Genomic DNA, 24,793 nt, shown 5'->3' with positions numbered 1-24,793 from the left:
ACGGGGGACACCAGAAATGGGCTTCACACATTGTGCCCATGTGGGGAATCGAACCCGGATCTACGGCGTGACGAGCGAACGCTTTAACTACTGGGCTACCCCACCGCCCCAAGTGGGGATCAGAGCAAGAATCCGCAGTTTTCGAAGACAAAGTGGGATGGAATCAGCGTGCCGAGGGTCAGATTGAAGTGGGCAGTCAGGGTCATATGGTAGGGATCTGGGTCCAGGGTCAGATTGAAGGGGTCTTAGCGCTAAGATAGTCGTAAGTGCCATACATTAACATTAACTTATGACTATCTTAGCGCTAAGAGAGCTTCAAAATCTAGGATCAGTAAGAGCGGGATTCAGAAAGAGGAACTCGGACCCTGGGTAATACACCCGCGGTCACACTTGAGACGGAATGAGGCAGAATGCGGTGGGAATTAAAATTTTGGGAGATTCCTGGAAATTCGAACTGAATTCTAAAACTTCTTACTGCATTCCAAAACTACTATTTTGATGAAAATTGGTCAATTCAAACCAGAGTTACTGAATTAAACCATCCAGCTATCGGTTAAAATATTGCCATAACTAAAATGACATGCTGCACCATAAAAGGGCACCTGCACGGTAGTCACGTCACGCACGGTAGCTGATAACAACCGGCTTTAAATCAAAGGTAAATCATTTATTGTGAAAAATCACATCCCATTCGGTCTCCAGAACTGCACCACATTTTCACCATATTAGGGGTCTGGGCCTAGATTTTCGAAGCTCACTTAGCGCTAAGATAGTCGATAAGTGCCATACATTAACATTAACTTACGACTGTCTTAGCGCTAAGAGAGCTTCGAAAATCTAGGCCCTGGCTTCTAGACCAAATCAGAAGGAAAGCGTAACATAAATGGCCGTGCAGCACCTTGAGGCCAGACACGGCGTGACAGTGACGGGGCAGTGATTTTATGTACGCTTCTACAATCTGTCTTTTCGTAGTTGAGGCACTGGCGTCTCTCCGGCACATTATTTGTTTACGCCAGGCGCCGTATTCAGCCATGACAGTGGTCTACAAATAAAAAGTGTCAACCAGACAATCCAGCGATTGACATCATGAGCATTAAACAACAGTTGGGATACAGTACCATGCATTATCCGAGTCAGTGAGGCTTGACAATCCGATCCCTTTAGTTGCCTCTTGAATAAACAGTGAATGAACAATATCTATCATCAAAGGTGTTTTTCAATGATTTGTATCTGAGTCAATCAGAATCAAATAATTTGCAATTCATTTTTGAATTACCAATACTAACATTACATCATAGGGGAGGGACTTCACTAATTGAATTCAAACATTTAACAAATCAAAACAAAGTACTGCCTTACACTCCCGGCTAACCAATGATCAACCAGGCATGACTGCAGACAGGTCTTGTTCTCTTCACCATTGGAATCTGAATGAAAATTCATGTTTGTTTACGAGCAACAGCTGTTTTTTATTGTACACAAGATATAAATGTTTGACCTCAGCCAGCTCTATTATGCTAGCCCAATGAGATATACACGATTGTCAGGTGGTCAGGCTCGCTGACTTGCATGACACGTCATTGTATCCCAATTGTGTAGGTTGATGCTCATGCTGTTGATCACTGGATTGTCTGTTCCAGACTCGATTATTTACAGAGCTGGAATATAGCTGGAATATTGCTGAGTGCGGCGTTAAATAACAAACCAACCAAGATACCATACTATGGCTACAGGCATCTGACTCAGTATATAGACTCAAACAGTGCTTGTTTTATCCCTTTATTGCCTAGCCCAGGCAGGGTGACAACAGTTTTTGGCATGATGCTGCCACGGGACACTTCCACCTTTGTGATCCACAACACTGCAATCTTCAAACAATACGAAACAGGAACACAAAGTGACTGAATGAAGTTTTATTACAAGATGAAAGTTTTAGAAATATATTTTACAACAATGACAAGCTTTCAATCTAGGCAAATTTACAATCAGTTGACAGGCTGCGTCTACACATGTCCTCATTACAATGCTATTTACAAAAGCCATACCTGAAAACAACTAAAAAAGTCTTAAACTCTGTAACATTACAGTGAGCACGCAGTGTTAGCATGCCATGGCAGTATTCATTCAGGCCGCTATTCCATATTGATGTCGAGAAGTAACACATACTGCTGATAGAGAATGAGAATTTGTCTGACATACTAAACCTTCCTTTCAAACGTTTTGAGTTTTCAATTTATGAGAATGACATGAAATATTTTACCATGGTTACTGAGAAGCTTCTGTTTCTGAGCTTGATGCAGCAGCATGTTCTATTTTACATCATTAGGTGGATGTCAGCATCTAATCACAAACAACAGCTTTATCATATGCCATGGGTACTGATGTAGGCATGAAAACTCCTCTACCACACAATTCTGGATCCTATGTACAATTATATTACAGTTACATAATACACTTGCACCAAGCCATTCCAACCATTTCTTTATAGACTAAGAACTAAAGGTAATCAGAAATGAACATTATTGCCTATATAAAAGACAGGACGCTATACTTTGTTAACAATATGTGACCATTTGAAAACAATTAATAAATTATCTTTCAAACTGAAGGCGATATCTGGAACAGGTCATTACAGTCCATCTGCTTGTAAAGACAAAACAGTTTGAGACAAAATGTCATTAATCATCAGTTTCCTTTCAGAGGGCTGATTGTAACTAGCGAGTAGGGAATTTGGGTTTGCCTCCTATTTAGTACTAATTCAGTTTCATCAGTTGAGACTGGAACCTGCTTCACTCTCTGTACCCTGTACAGAATGAGCGCTGTATCCCTAGACTACACCACTCCATGCATGTTTAGCAGAGAGTTGCAGCAGTCTAAAAACAACAGCTGACATCACAGTTTGACAGTCCTAAACCTTCAGACATGTGCCCTTCCTATTACTATGCACTGTCATACATTCATTCTTAGATGCTGTAATTATTCAAAAGAATATGTAATTCTTGGAAAGAAATACATATCCAGCTAAACATTCAGGGTCCAGTTTAAAAGTTGGAAACTTGCAGGAGAGTTTTCCACAGGTGTTCCTGGTGTTATTTGTCACATGACTGACGTTTCAGTACAGAGTCGAATGGCAACTACTTACAAACTGTGGCTGAAATCTAAAGGTTCTAATATTCATGCTGATCTTAAAATGAAAGTTCTACCAGTATCACATTGTTTAGCAATATTCCAGCCATATGAACTTGGTAGGCTTGACGTAATTAAATAAACTGCAAGTGATTCCATGGTATTCAATCAACTAATCAAGCAATTGTTTATGCATGTTTTAAAAAAAAAATTGATAACACTCAATAGTAGACTTTTATTTCCTGATTGCCTAATAAAGAGGTTGATCTGCATTACTGCTCTGAATGATATCACTGATCTTGTATTTTTGTCTACAATTTTTAGTGTCAATATTTGAAAATACAGTCTGTGAAATAATCAATGACTTGGGGATTTTTTTTGTGTTGATGGAGGTATAAATGTAAAAAGTGACATCAATTCTAAAATAAACAGAAGCATTTGGAGTGACAAGTTAATGCTTTAACAACTAGCCTACCCACCACTCCTATCTATACTGTGTACTGCTAACTTATACTTCACTTATCTATAATTTTTTACATGAAGTTATATTCCTAACAAGTGATTTTGTATAAGCTGACAAATTACTATAAACAGCAGCACTATTCTCCATTTCATCACCCTAATGTACTTATTTACATCCACACTTCTGCTGCTGGTTGAACTGCAGTAAGAAATTGTCCATAATACGAGCTATCAAAGAAGAATATTAGAGGATATTTACAACAGATAGAAGGGTTAGGATTCTAACTCATGTAAAAGAAGATAAAGTACCACAAATTCCTCTGAATTAATGTGTATGAATTGTCAAACAGGCTTGAGAGTGATTTTTTTTCAACTTACATGCAAAATGTCAATTTAAAAAAATGTAAGATTTCCATTTGTATTTTTTCTTTCTTCAAAAACCGTAAAACTTGGTTATAATATTGTAATATCTTGCTTCAAAGAAGCCATGTCTTTTATCAAACCAATCCTCAAAATTCGTATGAAACTGAACTGAACTGCATCCAGTGATGGATGTCCTTGTGTTCCTAAACTTACGTGAAAACATAACATTCCAACATTCATGACAAAAATTGTTAATAACACTAAATTTGTTAATAAAAGACAATAACATCTGACAGTGATCGAAAATGACTGACAAAATTTCAATAAGAACATAGTGATTTCTACACAACTGACACAGAATAAAAAATGACCACTACACAAACACTGCGATTCAAAATAATGTGGTACTATGATATATTTCCCGAGTCCTTGTCATCCACAAGTATACAGCGAGTGAATTAGTCTCAACAATTCCATGATGACATGGTGGATGAATGTGTACTGTATAGAGCAGTAATTATCACAGTGATATAATAAACATTCACAGTTAAATACAACCCATGACAGTCTGTCAACAGGTTCCTCATAAAGTTTGGTGATGCAACTGAAAATGACACACACAGCTAACTATATACATCCTTGTTCTCTCTAAATGATGCATTCACGGTTGAATGGAGGCTCATCATTGTGTCATCGTGTCTTGTCCATCAATGTAAAGGTTGTCATTAAGAGACATCTCAAATCAACATCTCATCACAGTGTCATTAACATAAACCGTTCTGACCTGCTTTTTCTGGGAGGCTGTTCCCAATCAAGTTGGGGACTAGATCATTCCAGCTCATACGGCCATTTACTATTGGATAACTACTGCATGAAGTAATGGGGTTAAGCATACTTCAGGGATTTAGAAAATATTTCTATTATACTGAAGTTCCTCGATACATGGTGTTCATGTCTTGAAATTTGGGCCTGAACACAACAGCTTAGAATACCACCAGCAGTTTTCAGTTCATATATCACTAACCAACAAGTCTTTGTTCATCATCACACTGTGAAACATTGTCATTAAACATTTACTGGCACAGATATAACGGCAGTAATACCTTATCAGAACCCTCAGGAAATAGAACTGTCAGCAATATGGCTATTGGTATAAGCAGTTTGGGTTTTCCAAGCCACCAATCGCTAAAACTTGACTTCATATCAAGAGGATCAATGTCCTATCATTATTCAGAATTCTATTCCAAGTCCATGTCTGAAAATAATCAATAATGGTGTCTCAAAGCGAAACTGATATGACATGTGAAATGTTAGAAATCATTTCAACATTCTCACATGAAAATTTGAACTAGTTATTGCAGATTGTCGTTTGGTGGAATCTTACAGAGTATATTTGAAGCCTCACTTGATAAACACAGCACTTACCGACATATACATGACATAAATTACACAAACAAATAAGTAACCATGGTAACAGGGAATAATATACACTTGGTACTGTAGTCTATCCTTCTTGTCCAAAATCTTCCGTAAACTTCACCAACTTCTTCAAGTCTTCTTCATTAACTGTGGGTTTGGATGTTGCTAAGGACATCAGCATATCACTCTGTAAGAGAAATCACAGAATTATGTCATAACAGTATTCTTATGCATATTTATGAGTTAACCACATTTATGAAAGGATGGCTGCATACAATGAGATCCAAGAATACATTTCTATTTTAATGAGGGGCAGTGGGGTAGCCAAGTGGTTACAGCGTTCGCTTGCCATGCCAAATACCTGGGTTCGATTCACAACGCGGGGTACAATATGTGAAGCCCATTTCTGGTGTCCCCCGTGTTCAAAATTAAAAAACAATCATTAATAAATGTTTTTACAATGAAAACTAACACTTCTTCAGTTTAGCACTACATCTGACAATAACATTTCTGGTAACCTTGATCATGATGTCAATTAAATTATATTGCCTAAAGTCAATGACCTTCAAAGTGACATTTCTCACTGACGACATGCGTGAGTGAGTGAGTTTAGTTTTACGCCACACTCAGAATATTCCAGCTATATGGCAGGGGTCTGTAAATTATCGAGTCTGGACCAGACAATCTAGAAATCAACAGTAAGAACATCGATCTACGCAATTGGGATACGATGACATGAGTCAACCCAGTCAGCAAGCCTGACCACCCGATCCCGTTAGTGGCCTCTTATGACAAGCATGGGTTACTGCAGATCAATTCTAACCCAGACCTTCGCGAGTCCACTGACGAGACATAAGCAACATGGAATCAACAGGTTCATAATCGAGCAGGTACCTTTGATACAATGGGTTCTAGAAGCTTGTCTCCATCTACACTAGTCCAGCTCATCTCCATAGCACCAGGAGCACCAGGTGAGCAGGGAGTTAGCAGGTCATCACGTATCAAACTAGGATCAGATCGGGACGGACCACGCACCTGCACAGAAACATACAAGACACATGAATACCATTTTCACATTCGGCTTCAAAGTTGTCAATGCAAAATTACATATGACAATACCTTAATGGAAAGGACTACTTTCTCTACCAGTGAGTGAGTTAATATTTAATGTCACATCGGCAATACCTCAGCCATATCGTGACAAACTCTTTCTACCAGACACCATTGACTGCACAATAGAGAAATATTGTTACACTAGTGGCTGCATATGCACTTTTTGTGATGAGATGATTTAAAATACACACAATTTATCAAACGAGAAATATCTGCACTACATTCATTAATGGTATAAGTGTCGGTCCATTATTTTACTAAATGGAACAGTTAGAAGCCATATCAGCTGGATCATCAATGAATGTTACTTACTCTTCTGAAATGGGTAGCTGTCTGTACTTTCCTCACAGGCTGCATGAGTGCATCACGGACGACAATACTGATATCAGCACCAGAGAACCTATACACATGAGACAAAAATGTAATTTTTGGAGTAAAATTGATATTTTATACTTATCCTGACTCATGCTCTTTTGCTTGTCTTCTTCTTCTTGCGAACATAGTGGAACACTTGTATCTCCTTATTTGAAGCTCCCTTCAAAATAAAATCACTAATTGGTACTCACCACGAGTTGCCTCCCTTTGTCTCCCCTGGCGGGAAAAGGTGTCGCCACCACTGCCCATGTGCTTCACTCTCTCCTGATTTTGCAGCCCAACACTTGGACTTACAGGGAAATCCAAAGTGTTATGTGGGGAGGATGGAGAGGGAGCAACCTCATGAGTCAGGATAAGTATAAAATATCAATTTTACTCCAAAATTACATATTTTCCCTTATCCTGACTCATGCTCTTTGCTTGTAGCATCCTAATGGAACAGAGGTGGGAGTAACAGAATACTTTGGATTTATAATTAGTGATTTTGTATAGATATACTGTAATATCCCTCTACGGAACTTCATGAAGGCTTAGATTTAGGATGTTTCCTGTATAAAACCATAGGTTATATAAAGCCATTAAAGGGGAATTACATTATGAATATATTGAACAATACATATAATATATATATATATATAGGTGGTGACTCTGATAGAGGCACTGAAATTGAATATATCAAAAGTATATGCTTAAGTTTGAATAACTTAAGCTGAACATATATACATAGCCCTAAAACTCCGTAGAGTTATAAGCTAGATAAGTATGTATAAAGTACATATTAATCTTGTGAGGATAATATTTAACGCCTACGAGGGACTGTCAGTTGCTGAGCGAGGACCAGTGGTCCGAAATGGTGAATGCCAGAGACATCTTCTGTAGTGATGTCTCTCAGGTAGTGATTAGCAAATACCATGTTAGATTTCCAATAGCATCCTTCCATAATCGTGTTCAAGGAACAGTTACTGTATAGGGCGAGGGTGGAGGCCAGTGTCCTGATCTCATGTGGATTTGATGCTGTTGGTGGGTCCAAGCCTGCTGCCTTGTAGGCACGGAGAATGACAGTCCTTATCCAAATAGATATTGTGGTCCGTGACACTTCTGTTTGATTCAGTAGGCTTATAAGGGGATGAATAAACGCTTGAGAAATCTTCTCCTTGTTTTGGATCGTCGTAAATAAACTTTGAGCGCTCTTACTGGACACAGTGATAGGTCTTGTGTATCTTGTGATCCGAGAATAGAGGATAGCCCCGGGATGTGGAATAATCTGTCTGGTTGACCTGGCAGTTGATTTTTAGCAATGAAATCCCACCTTAATCCGAGGTGCGCTGTGTTATGATTGTCATCAAACTGTATCCTCTCGTAATCCAGAGCGTGAATTTCAGACATTCTTGCTGCCGTGGCTAGAGATAGCAGAAACAGTGTTTTCTGTGAGAGAAATTCAAAAGTTGTTGATTCCAAAGGTTCATAGACCTCACTCGTGAGGTGTTGTAACACTACATTCAGATCCCAAGCTGGGGCGTGGAACTTCCGCTTTTGGTCCTCCAATCGGAAAGCTCGTAGTAAGGCCAGTAACTCTGGAGATCTTGTTAATTTGACACCCGTTCTCATGGTGATTACAGAACTAAGCGCGGCAAGATATGTTGATATCGTTGAACCTTTTAAATGTTTGTTTTGGCGCAGGTAACACAAATAGTCTGCCACTTGAGGTTGTGAAGCCTCTCTTGCTGTAAAACCTTTCTTTGCTGCATAATTTTCGAAACTGTGCCACTTGTCGCCATACAAGTTACGAAGTTGAGTAACGTAGCAAGCAAGCGGACTGCTTTTGCCGCCCTGGCAGAATATCCTCTCTTGTTTAAACACATTTGTATACAGTCCATACGCAGTAGTTGGAACATTGCTGGCTTTCCGCACTTGTTTGGTGTGAGGATGAATTAACAGGTTTGGCGCTTTGGGTAGCTCCAGTGCTGGTTGACCGATTTCTTGAATTAGTGTGGAAACTGACGCTTCTGGCCGCCAGTAGGGCAATTCACCAAAGTGAGTTGTGGTAGCTCTGTGTTTGTCTGATTTTCTGTAATACTTGAGGTATTATTGCTGGCGGCGGAAACGCTGCACGCATTGAGGCCTTCCCATGATAGACTTAGAGCGTCCGCTGCCCGCTTGGGGTCTGGGACTGGTGACACGAATGTCGGTAGCTGATTGTTGAATCGCGTGGCTTAATAGGTCTATTAGCGGCTCCTAATTGCTTGATTATCTGTGCAAATATTTCCTGTTGATCATCCACTCTGTCGGTGATGGTAGATGAGGCCGAGAGAGCCGCCTGCTAGTATATTTCTGGCTCCGGAATGTGCACTGCTCTGACATGTAGATTTAGATCTTGTATTAAATCAACAGTTGAAAGTTTAGGTTCAAAAGGTTCATCGATCTCGCTGAGCCTTGCTTGTTTATGTAGAACGCCACTGTCGAATTGTCTGTATGGATCATTAGATGCATTTTGTAGAAATGTGCTCCAATGTAGAATGGCGCTGATTACAGCTTTCATTTCTAGACTGTTTATATGGAGTTTGCATTCTTGCTGATTCCATAATCCTGATATCGTGGTTGGTGAGATGAGCTCCCCAACCTTGGAGGACGCGCCTACATACAGATGGGTTTTGTATTCCTGCTCTGCTAAACAAATCCCTTCGCAGACATTCGATTTCTTGGTCCACCATAGTAGATGAGGTCTGAGATGTTTCGGTAGACTGAAAGGTTGTACATCGCTGAGATGTGCGCTGATGAGGACCTGTAGGGGACGTGAATCTGTAATCTGCCTGTGACAGTCATGTCTTGGGCTGATGTGAGAAGACCTAGTAGGCTCTGCCATTGTCGCTAAGCGGTAACGGAGAGAGTAGAGCTGGTGGAATGGTCTGTTGTATCTTGAGCCAACGGTCTTCTGGTACCATAATACAGTTGCGATTTGTGATGAATCGAATACCTAGGAACTGCAGGTCTTGGCGATGGTACTAGGTCCGACTTTATGTAAGTTTACTAACCAACCTAGTTGTGTTAGTAGCTTTATGATGTAATTTAACTGTAGTTTGAGACGCTGTGGATCTTGATCTACTTGTATCCCGGGTCCGTCGAGGTAAAACGCGACTCGCGCGTGCCCTTGCCAATGTAGAAATATGATAATCGGTTTCTCTTATCCTCGCGGAATAGCCAGGGGCTGATGAAATTCTGAATGGGAGTACTTTCCACTGGTAATGTAGCCCTTCTAGAGTAAATCGTAGGTATTTCCTGGAATCGGGATGAATGGGGATGCAGGTAGGCATCCTGTAGATCTATGCTGCCCATGTAGTCCATAGGACCTAATCATCTGGCGTAACTGAGGTAAATGTATCATGCGAAACTTTGGTGGTTTCCATGAGATAATTCTTGTTGAAAAAGCTCATGTTGTAGATGAGTCTGTATTTCTCCGTGGAGTTTTTCTTGGGAACTAGGAAAACTGGGGAGTAGAAACCTGGTTCGACGCTTGCTTGATCTATTACTTCTATGGCTTGTTTGGATAGGAGTGATGAAACAGCCTCTCTTATCTTTGGTAGTTGTTGCGCGCTGTAAATCGAACTTGGGGGTTTGATTGTCAGCGGAGGCTTGGCCTGTAGAGGGATAATGTAAATCCGCGTTGAAGAATGTTGGAGACGTAAGGGTCTTGCAATATTCCCCAGTTTTCCCAGTGTAGTTGGAGGCGCCCACCCACTTGTGCTGGCTGTACTGGAACGGCTGGGGTGGAAGACTCCAGTCGCTTCCAACCTGTGTTTCAGCTGCCTATAGTTGCGGGAACCTCTGGGTGTCCTGCCTCTTCCTGATCCTCCTCTATAGTTGCCATATGGGCTTGAAAAGAATCTTTACCTCTAGAGCTGGCTATCTTCCTGTCTCTTGCTCTTTGTAGGCCCGTGAACTTAGATCTGCCTGAGTATCTTTGTGAAGTCTGACGAATGACGCTGGCTAGTGTGTCCATGGATTTAATCATAAGGACTTCCTGGAATCCTTAGAGACTTCCTTGGCTTACTTTGTCGATTTCTCCGCCAAAGATGGATGTTGACGACCACGGGGCTGTATAAAGTGGGGCTGTAAAGTTCTCCCCAATTACAGGAAGCGAGGAGGCCTTGACGACGAAGCTAAGGTCAGTGCTGCTAAAACAGATGTAAGATGATCCGCTTAAAACTGCTTATCTTTCTTTTGCATAAGTAAGGCAGAATAAATCATTCTATCATCTTCCGTCGTGGAATCCCGAATCTAGTAATAAGAGTCTCATTGATCGCCCTAGATCTATTTAACCCAAAGAACATACGCCTCGCCATGGTTTCTATATGAGCCAATTTATGCATCATCCATCTTGTAAATCTTGTTCTTTACATCGCTGATGATCTTATAGTTCTCATCGATGTCCTGGGCTTTGTAGAAGGAGTCCATGTTATGCGTGGAGAACTTCTTGGCATGAAAGTTGGGCAGATGTGGTGTCTGAACTTTCGTAGAGCTTTCTGGAAAGCTGTATCTAGATTCTGTGGCACTGCCGCAATCGGTCGATTGGGGGTAGAGTGATTGCATCTGGATCGCCTTCCTTCATCAAATACGCCTGCGCTTGTATTGCCACTTTTAGATGGTGATGTGAGATCTAGGTTATTGACCATCCAATACCGTATCTCTGCATCAGAAAATATGATTCCTCCATCATCCTCAATACCATCATCATTAACAAATTGTTGATGCTCTTCGACTGCGCAGTAGCTGTCTGTATATCTGATGAGGTTTGTGGCGATCTAGTTGACTTGTAAGCGCTTCTATGTGGAGATCTGACGGTGATCGACCTGGTGATGAACGGCGGAGATCGCCTATGGGATGATCTTCTCGAGACTTGTGAGGTGAACGCTGATAGCTTCGCTGCTCTTCTATAGTCCCTCGATGTTCTTCTAGATGATGAGGATCTGGAATCATATGTCCTTCGCTAATGCCTTCGAAGCTTCATTTGGCGTCCGTCCGGGGATCGATGATATGACCTTCGCGAAGGCCTCCGTGATGTCTGATGGTCCGAGTCCATATCTAGAGATGAAATCGAAGATGGTGATGATCTATCCCGCCTAAGGCTTCAAGGCTGTACATCTAGGTCCTTCGCCAAGGTGGTCCGGACTTCCTTCGCCGAAGGTGACATCGCCTTGGCTGCTACGCTGGACGGGGTGCCTCTAGGGTGCTGTTCACGCTTGGAGCCTTCGCTGGCCTCGACCCTGCTTCTGCAGTTTGTAGTGGTCCTCCATGATGTTCATAATCTGCCGCGATCATGTCTTCTGGGATGATCTGTGACTTAAGTCGCCGGCGCCTTCTCTCACGATGGGGTTCACATCAATAACGCCTGACGCCGGTGTAGAGGCATCAGGCTGCATGGTGATCTCTGCAGAAGTCACAGTCGCTGACACCGGTCGCTTCCTCTGCCGTAAGTCGGGATGATTATCGGCTGATCATCGAGAGACCCAATTCTGCTGCTGGAACGATCTCGGCTGAGAAAGTTCTCGCTGTCTTCGTGATTTTCCTTTGGAAGTCTGCTGCCCTGGGTGTCCTCAATCTGGCGCTTGAGACGACGATGAGGCCCTCTTAGACTTGGTCTGCAATGACGGGATGTCTGGGGAGGCCGGTCGCTTTCTTCGAGGTAACGGATCATGCCCCACGCTCCTCTACCGCAGGGGTCTGTAGCAGAACACCAGACGGAGAGAGGGTCGACGCTAGCAGCTGACTGGATGGAATATCTGACTCTCTGCCATGTTTTGCCCTTGTTTCATGGATCTATCTGCAGCACGCCTTAAGACGCAAAGATGATATTTATTAAATGCAGAAAGAGATAAATTAATGCAGTAACTGCAACGCGGAATTAAACGCATATACACGGCGAAGAACTAGGGCATATTACATGTGGATCGGAGGCAGAAAAACGTAATCTACAAATCGCATAGATTTTCATCAACGAAGTTAGCTGAACAATCACTGGAATACACGGAATAAACAGTAGAAATACGATAATTAATCAATACAAATAGTAAAGGATACTAGCTATACCTCTATAGTAACCTATGAGAGGTAAAAACTAAGAGATTATCAAAGGATATGGTGTGTAAGGAGACACGAGGCGCTCTCACATCCTGCTCACTGGGCGAAGAAGGAGAGAGTGAAGCACATGGGCAGAGGTGGCGACACCTTTTCCCGCCAGGGGAGACAAAGGGAGGCAACTCGTGGTGAGTACCAATTAGTGATTTTATTTTGAAGGGAGCTTCAAATAAGGAGATACAAGTGTTCCACTATGTTCGCAAGAAGAAGAAGACAAGCAAAAGAGCATGAGTCAGGATAAGGAAAAATACATCCATTACATGCCACATCAACAGATATCTGTGTAATTTATAAGAAACAAGGAAAATAACTAGTGCATATTGCAGTAAAGAAACACTTACAAGCCATGAAGCAGTATCACATTAGTGGCAAGTCAAAAGAACTGTTATTTTTTTTTTCACAACTGACAGAAATTCACTTACTGTTTTCACATCATCTACAAGTTACATTGATCTACACATATACAAGTGGTAATGTGGAACCTTCTTCATCATACTCTATTACTAGGAACACAGCACAGGAATTTATAGAATTTTACTTTCCACCTACTAATCGAACAGATACCAATATGCCCCCCTCAACCAAATCTTATGAAAATACACATACACTAAATTACCAAAATCATGAAACAAAATCTACCTAGTTCCATGGACCTATCCTTTTACCTGTCTACCCGTTTCATGGAACTACCCATCTATCCAGTTCTTTGGACCTACCCAGTTTCATGGACCCACCCTTCTATTCAGTTTCATGAACCCACTCTTCTATTCAGTTTCATGGACCCACTCTTCTATTCATGGACCATGAACCCAGTTTCATTGACCATCTATTCAGTTTCATGGACCTCTCCCATCTATGCAGTTTCATGGACCAACACATCTATCCAGTTTCATGGACCCGCCATCTATCCAGTTTCATGGACAACCCCATCTATCCAGTTTCATGGACAACCCATCTATCCAGTTCCATGGACAACCCATCTATCCAGTTCCATGGATCCATCCATCTATCCAGTTTCATGGACAACTCATCTATCCAGTTTCATGGATCAATCCATCTATCCATGGACAACCCATCTATCCAGTTTCATGGACAACCCATCTATCCAGTTCCATGGACAACCCCATCTATCCAGTTCCATGGACAAATCCATGGACAACTATCTATCAGTTTCATGGATCCACCCATCTATCCTGTTTCATGGAACTACCCATCTATCCATCCTGTCCATCATGTGCCTGGACAGTTCTATCACATGGATTCATCCATCTATCCATGGACCTCCCCATCTGTTCCATTCTATCAGTTTCATGGAACTCCCCATCTATCAGTTCTGAACAACCCCATTTATCCAGTTTCATGGATCCATCCATCTATCAGTTTCATGAACAACTCATCTATCCAGTTTCTATCATCATCCAGTTTCATGGATCCATCCATTCTATCAGTTTCATGGACAACTCATCTATTCAGTTTCATGGACAACTCCATCTATGCAGTTTCATGGATCCATCCATCTATCATCTATCCAGTTTCATGGACCTCATCTATCTATCCAGTTTCATGGACCATCCATCTATCCCATGGACATCTATCCAGTTTCATGGATCCATCCATCTATCCAGTTTCATGGATCCATCCATCTATCCAGTTTCATGGACAACTCATCTATCCAGTTTCATGGACAACTCATCTATCCAGTTCCATGGACAACCCCATTTATCCAGTTCCATGGACAAACCATATATGCAGCTTCATGGACCCACCCATTTATCCTGTTCCATGGAAATACCCATCTATCCTGTCCCATGTGCCTACAGTTTAAACAATTCCGTGGACCTACCCATCTGTCTTCAACCCAAGTTCTCTGAAGTCTTCATCATTCAGCTGGTGTGGTGTGGAGCCGAGATGTAGTTTGAACATTTCAGTTCTGGCTGGAGCCTCAGGGAGGGGTATATAAATTCTCTTCTCAAATCTGAAACACAATCACATTTTGTCATAAATAACTTTAGACCTCTGAACAGTAAGTATGGTTTTACGCCGCTTTTAGCAATATTCCAGCAATATCACAGCAGGGTACACCAGAAATGCGCTTCACACATTGTGCCCATGTGGGGAATCAAACTCAGGTCTTCGGCGTGACGAGCCAACGCTTTAACTATTAGGCTACCCTACCGCCCCCAGACCTCCGAAAAACCAAACTCACATGAAATATGCAACAATACGGCTCCTTGAGCAGATATTAACAGGTAGCAAACACTTGACAGTAACAAGGGTCACCACAAGACTCATCTTCATATTTCTTCCAACTACACTTCATACCAGGTAAATTCACTCTTACTCAAAAAATGAAACATAAAAAGAGTGAGTGAGTGAGTTTAGTTTTACGTCGCACTCAGCAATATTCCAGTTATATGGCGGCGGTCTGTAAATAATCGAGTCTGGACCAGACAATCCAGTGATCAACAGCATATGCATCGATCTGCGCAATTGGGAACCAATGACATGTGTCAACCAAGTCAGCGAGCCTGACCACCCGATCCCAATAGTCGCCTCTTACGACAAGCATGGGTTACTGAAGATCAATATTCTAACCTGGACCTTCATGGGTTAAACATAAAAAGAAATCAAATAAAGTCTGTAATATGACTTGGGAACATTAAATCAAGAAACTAAGTGGACTGAATCTTTCCCAGCTAAATTATTGTGTTAATTATTACCATTACTTGCCTTGGCAACAATTAAGTCACAGAAGTACATTACTCTTGGATCGAGAGTAGTGTTATAGTAAATTTGGCATCAATACTTTTTTCAATTCAGGGTACTTCGGTCACATAGAAAGACAGTAGGTCATTAACATGTTAACCTGACAATGTCACAGAATATCACATGTGATGTTACGATATGGCTGAGGACACATACCTTCTCCTGATGGCTGAGTCAAGACTCCATGGGATATTTGTTGCTCCAAGGACGAGAACGTTGTCATTGTCATTCCCGACTCCCTGCATCTGGACTAGAAACTCTGTTTTGATTCTCCGAGCGGACTCTGACTCATTCTCACTACGAGAGCCACACAGGGCATCTACCTCATCAATGAAGATGATGCTGGGTTTGTTCTCTCGTGCAAGTTCAAACAGTGTCTTCACTAACCTGAAAAAAATAACCTAACTTTGAAGAAATGTCTTCATGGAAATACACCAATGCAAATGTCACTTCTTACTGTGGTGTAATTTTCAGTCATTTGGAATGACATCTACAACATTCGAGGATCATGGTAGCAGAAATAAAAATACCTTTTGAGATCTAGAAAATCACATTAAAGATATTCATAATTTTCCAAGCTAAATTCTGTGTGTGTGTGAATGTTTTAACATCCAAAGTCAGTAAAATATCAGTATCTCAGAAGCTGGTCAGAAATCCTGTCATGCCTGATCCAGAACAGTTGATAGCATGAGCAGTGAGCCATTCTACCGCTGGATAAAATGACTGGTTATCATCCTGGTCACACACCTTATGCTCATCTAGTCAACTCTTACGAGAACGATAGGGTACTTGGAATGTGGTCTGGATGTCTACTTTCATTTCTGAAAAGGTGTACCCAGATGGAACAGATGGTTTTGTGTTAAAAAAGTAAAATCAGAAATATATCTACATTCATGACAAGATACACAAAATCACACTATAGCCAACAGATGTGTAACATACTTTTCACTCTCTCCCAGCCATTTGGAGACAAGATCTGAAGATGACACAGAGAAGAAGGTGGAGTTGTTGGCCTCTGTAGCAACAGCCTTGGCTAAGAAAGACTTGCCAGTTCCTGGGGGCTGAAATTAAAATCAACATAATAATGCAGGCACTTTCAAAGGTAAGCTTTAAGATTTTTCTCTAAAATGTTTGCCGAGTAAGTTATCAGTTTATCCATTAAAATATTTCTCAACTATCATGACCTTGATTAACCAAAGCATATTCTTTCTTATAGACTACCAAGTTAACTAATTTCCACATACAGGCTTGGGTTTTTTCTCAACCGAGTGAGTGAGTGAGTGTTGTTCCGCAGTCTGGATGAAGGAAACTGGATGAAAACATAAGCACTAATTTTTACACTATCAGAACACAATGAAATGTGTGCAAAATCACCAACGAAGACACCATTCTGTTTTATTAACCCTTCAGACAACCCTTCTTCGGACTGACTCTACCCAGGAGCTTCAATGTGGGAATACTGTAATTAATGATCTGTGAACTTACCCCAAACAGAAGAATTCCTCTCCAGGGTTTTCTGTTGCCTGAAACACACACAAAACAAAACCTTTATAGTGTTCCTGATTCTGATTCTATGCTACTATAAAAAGGTAAAGGTCCACTCAAATCTTAGACATAACTACAGTTAATCTCACACTACTACAGTCAGCCTGTCATGCCAATGCTTTGGAGCAATATAGTTGAACAATCTTGGATTTCTTCCATGAAATATATTAAGCATATCATTGATGTACACATCAGCATGAAGATTTGCATTTCATGGACTGAAATCCAATTCACTGCTTCAGGTATTATCCTAGCCCTATTGCCATTCTCAACATGAACAGATTTATCAAAAGAAATTTTTCACTATTTGCTGTCTAAAACAATAAATGTTCATTACATTTTTCCAGAAACAGATTGCTTGACAACGTAGATATTATTTATGAACATGACAGACCGATTACTGTCAGCCTTAACATATAACTAAACAAGTCATACATGGCACCCATAATTTTACATACCTGTGAACAAATGTGGGAACTTGACAGGTAGAATAACAGCCTCTTTTAAGGCTTCCTTGGCTCCCTCAAGACCAGCCACATCCTCCCAGCGGATATTTGGCTTCTCCATAACAATAGCCCCTGGAAATAGAAACATCATTTAATAATAGGCTTGTTTGTTGGTTGGTATGATCATCATGTTTAATGCTCCACCTATACAACAGCAGTCAGTAAATAATCCAGGTCCATACAATCCTGTGACTGATATTATGAGCATCAATCCATTCAAGGTGTAAGGTGAGGTGAAATTGGGTTTAACGTCATGCTTGAGAATATTTCACCCATATGATGACGTACATGTGTGTATATGTGTGGCTGCTAATATCAGCCCAAACTTAAGCTGTTTTATAGTGCTAGCTCACTGAGATACCATGCCGCAGTTAAGCATGAATACCCCACTCAGACACATTATAAAGACTCCGAGCTGACCAATCGTTGTTGCACCCATTAATGCTAACGCCAGGAACCAACAAGTACCATAATTTACCGCAATCTTCTATTCTCGTGCGGACTCAATCCATTCAACAAAATCACCAATGCTGACAACAGTATTCATTTAGTCACTACTTGAAACAAGCATGGGTTGCTGCAGGCCTAATCCCCATAGGTGAATACTACACTCACACAGACTTTATTTTTAATTGGTTTGAGATTGTATAAACCAATTTATGCTCCACATGCTCTTGCAGTTTCCATTCTGTCAAGACAGTAATCATTTCTGAACTTGACATGCTCAAACAAAATAGACCTGACAAAAGAATTCCCTTTACTATGTCAAGGTAGGTTTAACACTCACCTGTCAGCTGAGTCTGGAACTTTTTCTTCTCTGGGTCTTTGTCGGAGTCTTCATCACTTGAATCATCATTGTTCTTGGATTCTCTGATATCAAGATGTAAAAATGGTAAAGCAAGGCCAAGGAAAGCAATTAAATCATTAATTCAGCAAAAGGTGTTCAAATCATGAAAATAGTGCACCTGGCTAGCTATTCTCGAAACGTTGGTAGGCCTACGAACTTCTTACGCCCATTCTTAACACATTGGCTACAATCGAAGTTAAGATTTCTTAGGGCTACGAACGTTTCGAGAATAAGGGCCCTGGACACTATTCTCTGAAAATGAAGCTGTTGAGCTTCTTGGGCAGAATAAGTCCATCACACCAAAACATCTAGCAAAGATCATGTGGCTGAAAAGTGTGACAAATCAGATAGTGTGTCAACCTGCCCCAAGGATACAGATGACATCACTCTGTTGAACCAATATTTACCGGCTAATGTCACATTGCTGAAATGTTGTTGACTACAGTGTAAGTGCATCCACCTGTCCCGTTACTCTGAACACACTGCAACAACAGTGACCTTCCAATTACCATGATTACCATATAACTTAAATATCGCACAAGAATTATTTCTGCTCTGAATACAAACTGATGGTTAATGCCAATAGTCATTAACATTTACATGACAAAAAAAGCATCACTATTCTTACCCTGACTTCTTCCCCACCAGAAGAACTCTCACCATCCATCACTGGCTTCTTCTTGTTCTTCTTGTTGACATACTGTTTGAGCTTCTCTGCCCTTTCCAGGTACTGGATGCATTTTCCTCGAATACTCTCCTTAGCTTTGTCGCTCTGAGCCTCATCTAAAATCAGGAAACAACCAGGGTCATTCCTGCTAGACAAATGGTACGAGAATCTGTATCGAAACATCGCACTCACGAAAGACTGACTGACTGAGTTTGGTTTTACGCCACTTTTAGCAATATTCCAGCAATATCACGGCAGGGGACACCTGAAATGGGCTTTACTCATTGTACCCATGTGGAGATTTGAACCTGGGTCTTCGGCGTGACGAGCCAACGCTTTAACCACTAGACTACCCCACCGTCCCCACTCACGAAAGAAAGATGTTTTTATCCATAATGTTTGCCTATATTGAACACCAGCTTGGTTTCTACAACAGCCTAGCTTATAATGCTTTAGTCCCATTACATACAACGGAAGTATGTGCGACTATTAGATGGCCTATAAGATTATCATAAGTACCTGGTCACCAGTGGTGTCCATATTGAGACGTTAACATTTTTTGTCCCATTTTCCACACACAAGTATTGACAGAACCTGCAAAGACTAATTGAGGGAATACGCAACATGGGTTTATCACCACCCATCCACAGTATTTCAGTTGTTTTAGGCATTTCAGCTTGATGTGGGTGGAAAGCCCAATGTGATTCAGTTCATACACATCAAACTGCTGCCCATCAGAATGGGCCACCTGTTCCCTCAAAAGATCCATCAAAAGAGTCCACAAAAATAGCATTTTGCACAACCAATATGAATGACAAACTGTGACAGATGCAGCAAAATGCACAATAAAACAAAGTTGATCTCATTCATGCACAAGCATGTTCCTCTGCACGTGTTGCAGATAATGTCTATCAACAATGAAATGCAACCTACACATCTGCAAGTGGCAAAAAATGTAATTTTTTAAGTAAAATTGATATTTTATACTTATCCTGACTCATGATCTTTGCTTATCTCCCTTTCCTATGCAAATGGTAGTGGAACACTTGAATCCTTTGTAGTTCCCTAAAGCAGACGTAAAAGTACTCACCCACGAGTTACCTCCCTTTTGCCCTTTTCACGCGCAAACAGTCATGTGACCAGCCTTACTTGTCACTCTCTCCTGATTTTTCTGCCCATGCACCTGGATCTACTGTGAAATCCGAAGTGTTTCCAGCGGGGAGGCTGGGAGGGCTTCTTTTCATGAGTCAGGATAAGTATAAAATATCAATTTTACTTAAAAGTTACATATTTTTCCTTATCCTGACTCATGATCTTTGCTTATAGAATCCTTCGGATTGGAGGTGGGTCAAGCCACTTCCTGGATTCATCAGATGTCCTTAGATACGTCCTGTATCCCCCCCATGGGAACTGCGTAACGGCATTTCCTAGATCCTATTCTTCCAACTCCATTATAACTTGTCTTACTTCTCTCTCAGACAAGTTGAATCTTGTAGATTCATGTGGCTTAAGATATACTAGTATCTTCTTTTACTAGTTATCTATAACAACCCATAGATTATGATAAGATCTTTTTATTATAAATGAATTGCGACCCCTTAACGTACAGGCAAGATCTCTACCCGTACAGAGTCTTAATCACTCATGCCTAGTCTGGACTGTGCACATGGACTTTCAAACTGATAAAGGGTGAGATTTCCAACTCAGCGCCTTTGTGGAACCATTAGTTGCTGTGCTACAATGAGAGGCCCAAACTGGTGAATGACGGAGACGTCTTCGGTGGCTATGTCTCGGAGGTAGTGGTTGGCAAACACCGTCTCCGACTTCCAATAGCAGCCCTCCATAATTGATGACATAGAGCAATTTTCGCCAGTGTTGACGCAAGTGCTCTGACTTCGTGTGGGTTGGAAGCTCTTGGAGGTTCTAGTCCTGCTGCTTTGTAGGCATTTAGTATAACACTTCTCATCCAAAACGATATTGTCGTTCTTGAGACTTCCACTGATGTCTCCGTCGACAAGGGGATGAATAGCCGCTTGAATTTTCTTCTCCTTGTTTTGGTCTTTTGAAGGTATATCTTCAAGGTTCTGACAGGACACACTTCAAAAGTTTTACATATAATCTATGTTAATTATAGCCAAATACCATACACAGCGTAATTTCAATAAATAGGATCTAAATATAAAGGATATATGCCGTATACGGGACTCCGGTGCTCACCCAACCATCCGCTTGGACGAAAAGGGAGAGAGTGACAAGTAAGGCTGGTCACATGACTGTTTGCGCAAGAAAGGGCAAAAGGGAGGTAACTCGTGGGTGAGTGTACTTTTACGTCCGCTTTAGGGAACTACAAAGGATTCAAGTGTTCCACTACCATTCGCATAGGAAAGGGTGATAAGCAATCATCATGAGTCAGGATAAGGAAAAATATGTGGATAAAACCAAAATGGGGATAAACATTATAACAGCTATTATGCAACGCAAGAAGAAAAAAAATGTAAAAAAGGTTGAATTGTGGGAGCTCCAGATTAGGATTGGGAATCAGGATTTGTATTAAACAGGGCCAAACATCATGAACATGATCTAATGCTACTGATACCAAGGATTATTTGATCATGATGACACATTAAACACAGTCTGGACCTCAGCACAAGGTATAAAAGTGAGTATTTCTTACATTTGATGGCATGCAGGAAGTATTCTACTCCATGTTCATAAAGACGAAGAGCCTCTTCATAGTTTTTGTTCTTGTCCTCTTCTGTTGCCTTAGTAACAAGGTCAATTGCTTTCTGAAACATTTGAAGGAAACTAGGTTATGATAAACATGGGGAAAACATTGGTGTTTTGTGCTGCACATCAACAACATTGGGCATAGCCTTTGCACATTCAGACATGCACATTATGAAAATATTTTAGTGTCTCACATATAACAATTCATAGGTTCATCATCATCTTCCTCATACACATGCATATATGCCAGTAGTACGATGTCATTGATTAATCACTTCCGAACTGATAGACTTTCTCAAATATCGGGCACAATAGACGTTGACAGACATGATACAGTTAATTACACTCAGTAACAGTCAACTTCATTAGTATTTCCAAGCAAGAAAACTAAAGCTCTTCATTATTATATATGATCATTGTCATAATCCATTATCAGTAATTATGATCATATTGACTGATAGGTGTCATACCCAAATAAAAGACCTGATTTTAATGTGATTCATTCAAACCACAATGACTATCGTAACTGCTTATTAAAAGGCACTATGTGACACCACACTTCTCTAAAAATAAACACCCATGAAGATCCGGGTTAGCATTTGCCTTCAGTAACCCATGCTTGTCGTAAGAGGTGACTAACGGGATCAGGTGGGCAGGCTAGCTGACTTCGTTGACAAATGTCATCGTATCCCAATTGTGTAGATCGATGCTCATGCTGTTGATTACTGGATTGTCTGGCCCAGGCTCGATTTTTACACAGACTGTACCCCACAGCCATACAGCTGTAATATTGCTGAGAGTCTGAGAGCTGACATAAAACTAAACTCAATCAATCTAAAACTAAATAATACATTTCTCTCAATAATACTAACTATCAGCCCTCAGGAAGCTACCATATGATTTATTAAAAAAAAATACGCATTTAGATTACAATATTAATATTGAAAATTTGAATGAATTAATGCAATATTAATATTGAAAAACATTATTTCAAGCGTTTGAATGAATTAATGCAATGTTGCATCAATAGGCAGCTATTCCATATATGGCAAGTGTTAGTCTCAAAGTTTCAATTATCGATTTCAGGCATATGCCCAAATATATATAATATAGGCCAAAATATTGTTGAAAATTTGTGACATTGTGCCTTTAACAATAACATATATTTTCAGCTTAGAAAATATAACATGATAAGTAAGAGAGAACTATCTTGAATATATCTAAAGGAAGACACTGATAACTTTAATCTTTAACAGATTTTTTAAATGATGTAATCAGTATTGCTGTTTGTGGTTTAACCTGAAAATGCCATTCAATGAATTGCCTTGAATGTGAACATGGTGAAACTAACCACAATTCCAAACAATGTGTGTTTGGTGTTAGTAAACAGTGCTAAAGATCAAATCAACATTAATATTGCTATCAAATTAAACAAAGAATAAGTTTTTGGTAACCTCATCTACTTTTAAACATGAATCAAAGAAAATGAAAACAAAAAACTGCAAAGGATTAGTAAATACCATGATTTTGAGTAAAACACATGTCTATATAATAGTCTCTCATAACCCTTAAAGGTGGCTCATTTTATGTGTATGTGTGTATATATCTGTACTTTTACATGAGGTGAGACTTAAATACAATATCTGTCTGTCTGTCTGTCAGTGCCATTGGTACCAGATAATTTTGGCATGCTGAATGCATGGTAAGCACGTTTAGTTAACTACATTTTGTTCTCAGTCTGTCAGATATGTTTTTTTCACATGGCAGTGATCTAGGAGTCGACATAGACATGAAGGGTTTTTAATGACTCAGGTGACTGTGACTGTCACATGCACCTGACCAAATATTTTTTCGATTCTTAACAGGTAGAATTTTATGTTTATACATACATGATCAAATTACTAATATACTTTACAAAATAGCCCTGATTCTCCACATTAAACGTGAAAGCCTTGACTATAAATAAGATCCACGAGTAGACCGAGACGATATTTGTTTACATTTTAACTCATTGCGACACCTAAAAATGACAGGTGCCCGGAACAACCAGTTATGCTATGTCAATACTTAAATCGGTCTGAAACGATTACCATTTCCCAATACCAATGTAAACAATCTTTTCTAAAAGCCATAATTTCAATATTGTGGGGGAAATTAACTTCCACTATGTCCGCGTTGCGAAATAACACAGAACAAAACAAATGAGGAGGCGAGGCGATTCCTTCAGCAGACGCCTGTCGAAAACAAAATAATAAGAACCGAAAGATATGTTTGACTCATCTCACCTGAAGTGTACCTCCTGCCATTTGTGAATTTCACGATAAACAGCTAAATATGGGCCTTGTTAAGGAATTATACTTCGATTCGAAAGACTATTCGGTGATTCAGATAAACATGGCGTATTACTTCCGACAACCTGGTCACATGATCGCTTTCTAGGGGAGATAACACTCCTATCATGGTTGAAAGACCACGACAAAACTATCACTCATTACACGTCATTTGTTTTCAAAATTGGTGGTTCAAATAAACTAAACTGACAGATCGACAGATAGGAGAGACAATAGTTGATTTTGTGTACATTGCAACATGATTTAAAACACTCCAACAAACCAAACAAACGTGATCAAAGCTAGCTGACGTACCATGATTTTGAGTCCTGGGAAATACATCCCAGAGCCATTGATCCCTGATAGTCTGGACATTTTGGATCCACTAAGGTGTCTGTTTCTCCTCAGTGTTCAA

At 40.4% G+C, this 24,793-nt stretch overlaps 1 protein-coding gene across 2 annotated transcripts; it reads right to left on the bottom strand.

Annotated features, from left to right (window-relative positions):
• Positions 1-1,898: 1,898 nt before the first annotated feature.
• On the bottom strand, positions 1,899-24,474 carry LOC124283486 (vacuolar protein sorting-associated protein 4B-like). 2 transcript variants are annotated; one of them, XM_046719552.1, is made up of 12 exons: positions 24,334-24,474; positions 21,996-22,107; positions 19,274-19,437; positions 18,595-18,667; positions 17,760-17,879; positions 17,242-17,279; positions 16,699-16,817; positions 15,913-16,143; positions 14,834-14,965; positions 6,796-6,883; positions 6,265-6,405; positions 1,899-5,557 (listed from the first exon to the last, which is right to left on the bottom strand). In XM_046719552.1, the coding sequence occupies exons 1-12, from the start codon at positions 24,352-24,354 to the stop codon at positions 5,456-5,458; spliced, it is 1,341 nt and encodes a 446-aa protein (XP_046575508.1). In that variant the 5' UTR covers positions 24,355-24,474; the 3' UTR covers positions 1,899-5,455. The 2 variants fall into 2 exon arrangements, with proteins under 2 accessions (XP_046575508.1, XP_046575507.1); XM_046719551.1 differs by having other exon boundaries at positions 18,595-18,677; positions 19,283-19,437.
• Positions 24,475-24,793: the final 319 nt, after the last annotated feature.

The sequence above is a fragment of the Haliotis rubra genome, unplaced genomic scaffold (genome assembly GCF_003918875.1).
Source record: "Haliotis rubra isolate DU_JTF1 unplaced genomic scaffold, ASM391887v1 Scf317, whole genome shotgun sequence".
Classification (NCBI taxonomy): Eukaryota; Metazoa; Mollusca; class Gastropoda; order Lepetellida; family Haliotidae; genus Haliotis; species Haliotis rubra.
The sequence above is the reverse complement of the archived record's forward strand: the minus strand, read 5'-3'. Positions and strand labels throughout refer to the sequence as shown.

Coding starts and splice junctions, on each gene's coding strand:
- LOC124283486 (XM_046719552.1), bottom strand. CDS start 24,354: ATGGCAGGAGGTACACTTCAG. Junction 16,818..17,241: donor GAGGAATTCTTCTGTTTGGG/GTAAGTTCACAG, acceptor TTTTAATTTCAG/CCCCCAGGAACTGGCAAGTC. Junction 5,558..6,264: donor TAGAACCCATTGTATCAAAG/GTACCTGCTCGA, acceptor TTTCTCTTACAG/AGTGATATGCTGATGTCCTT.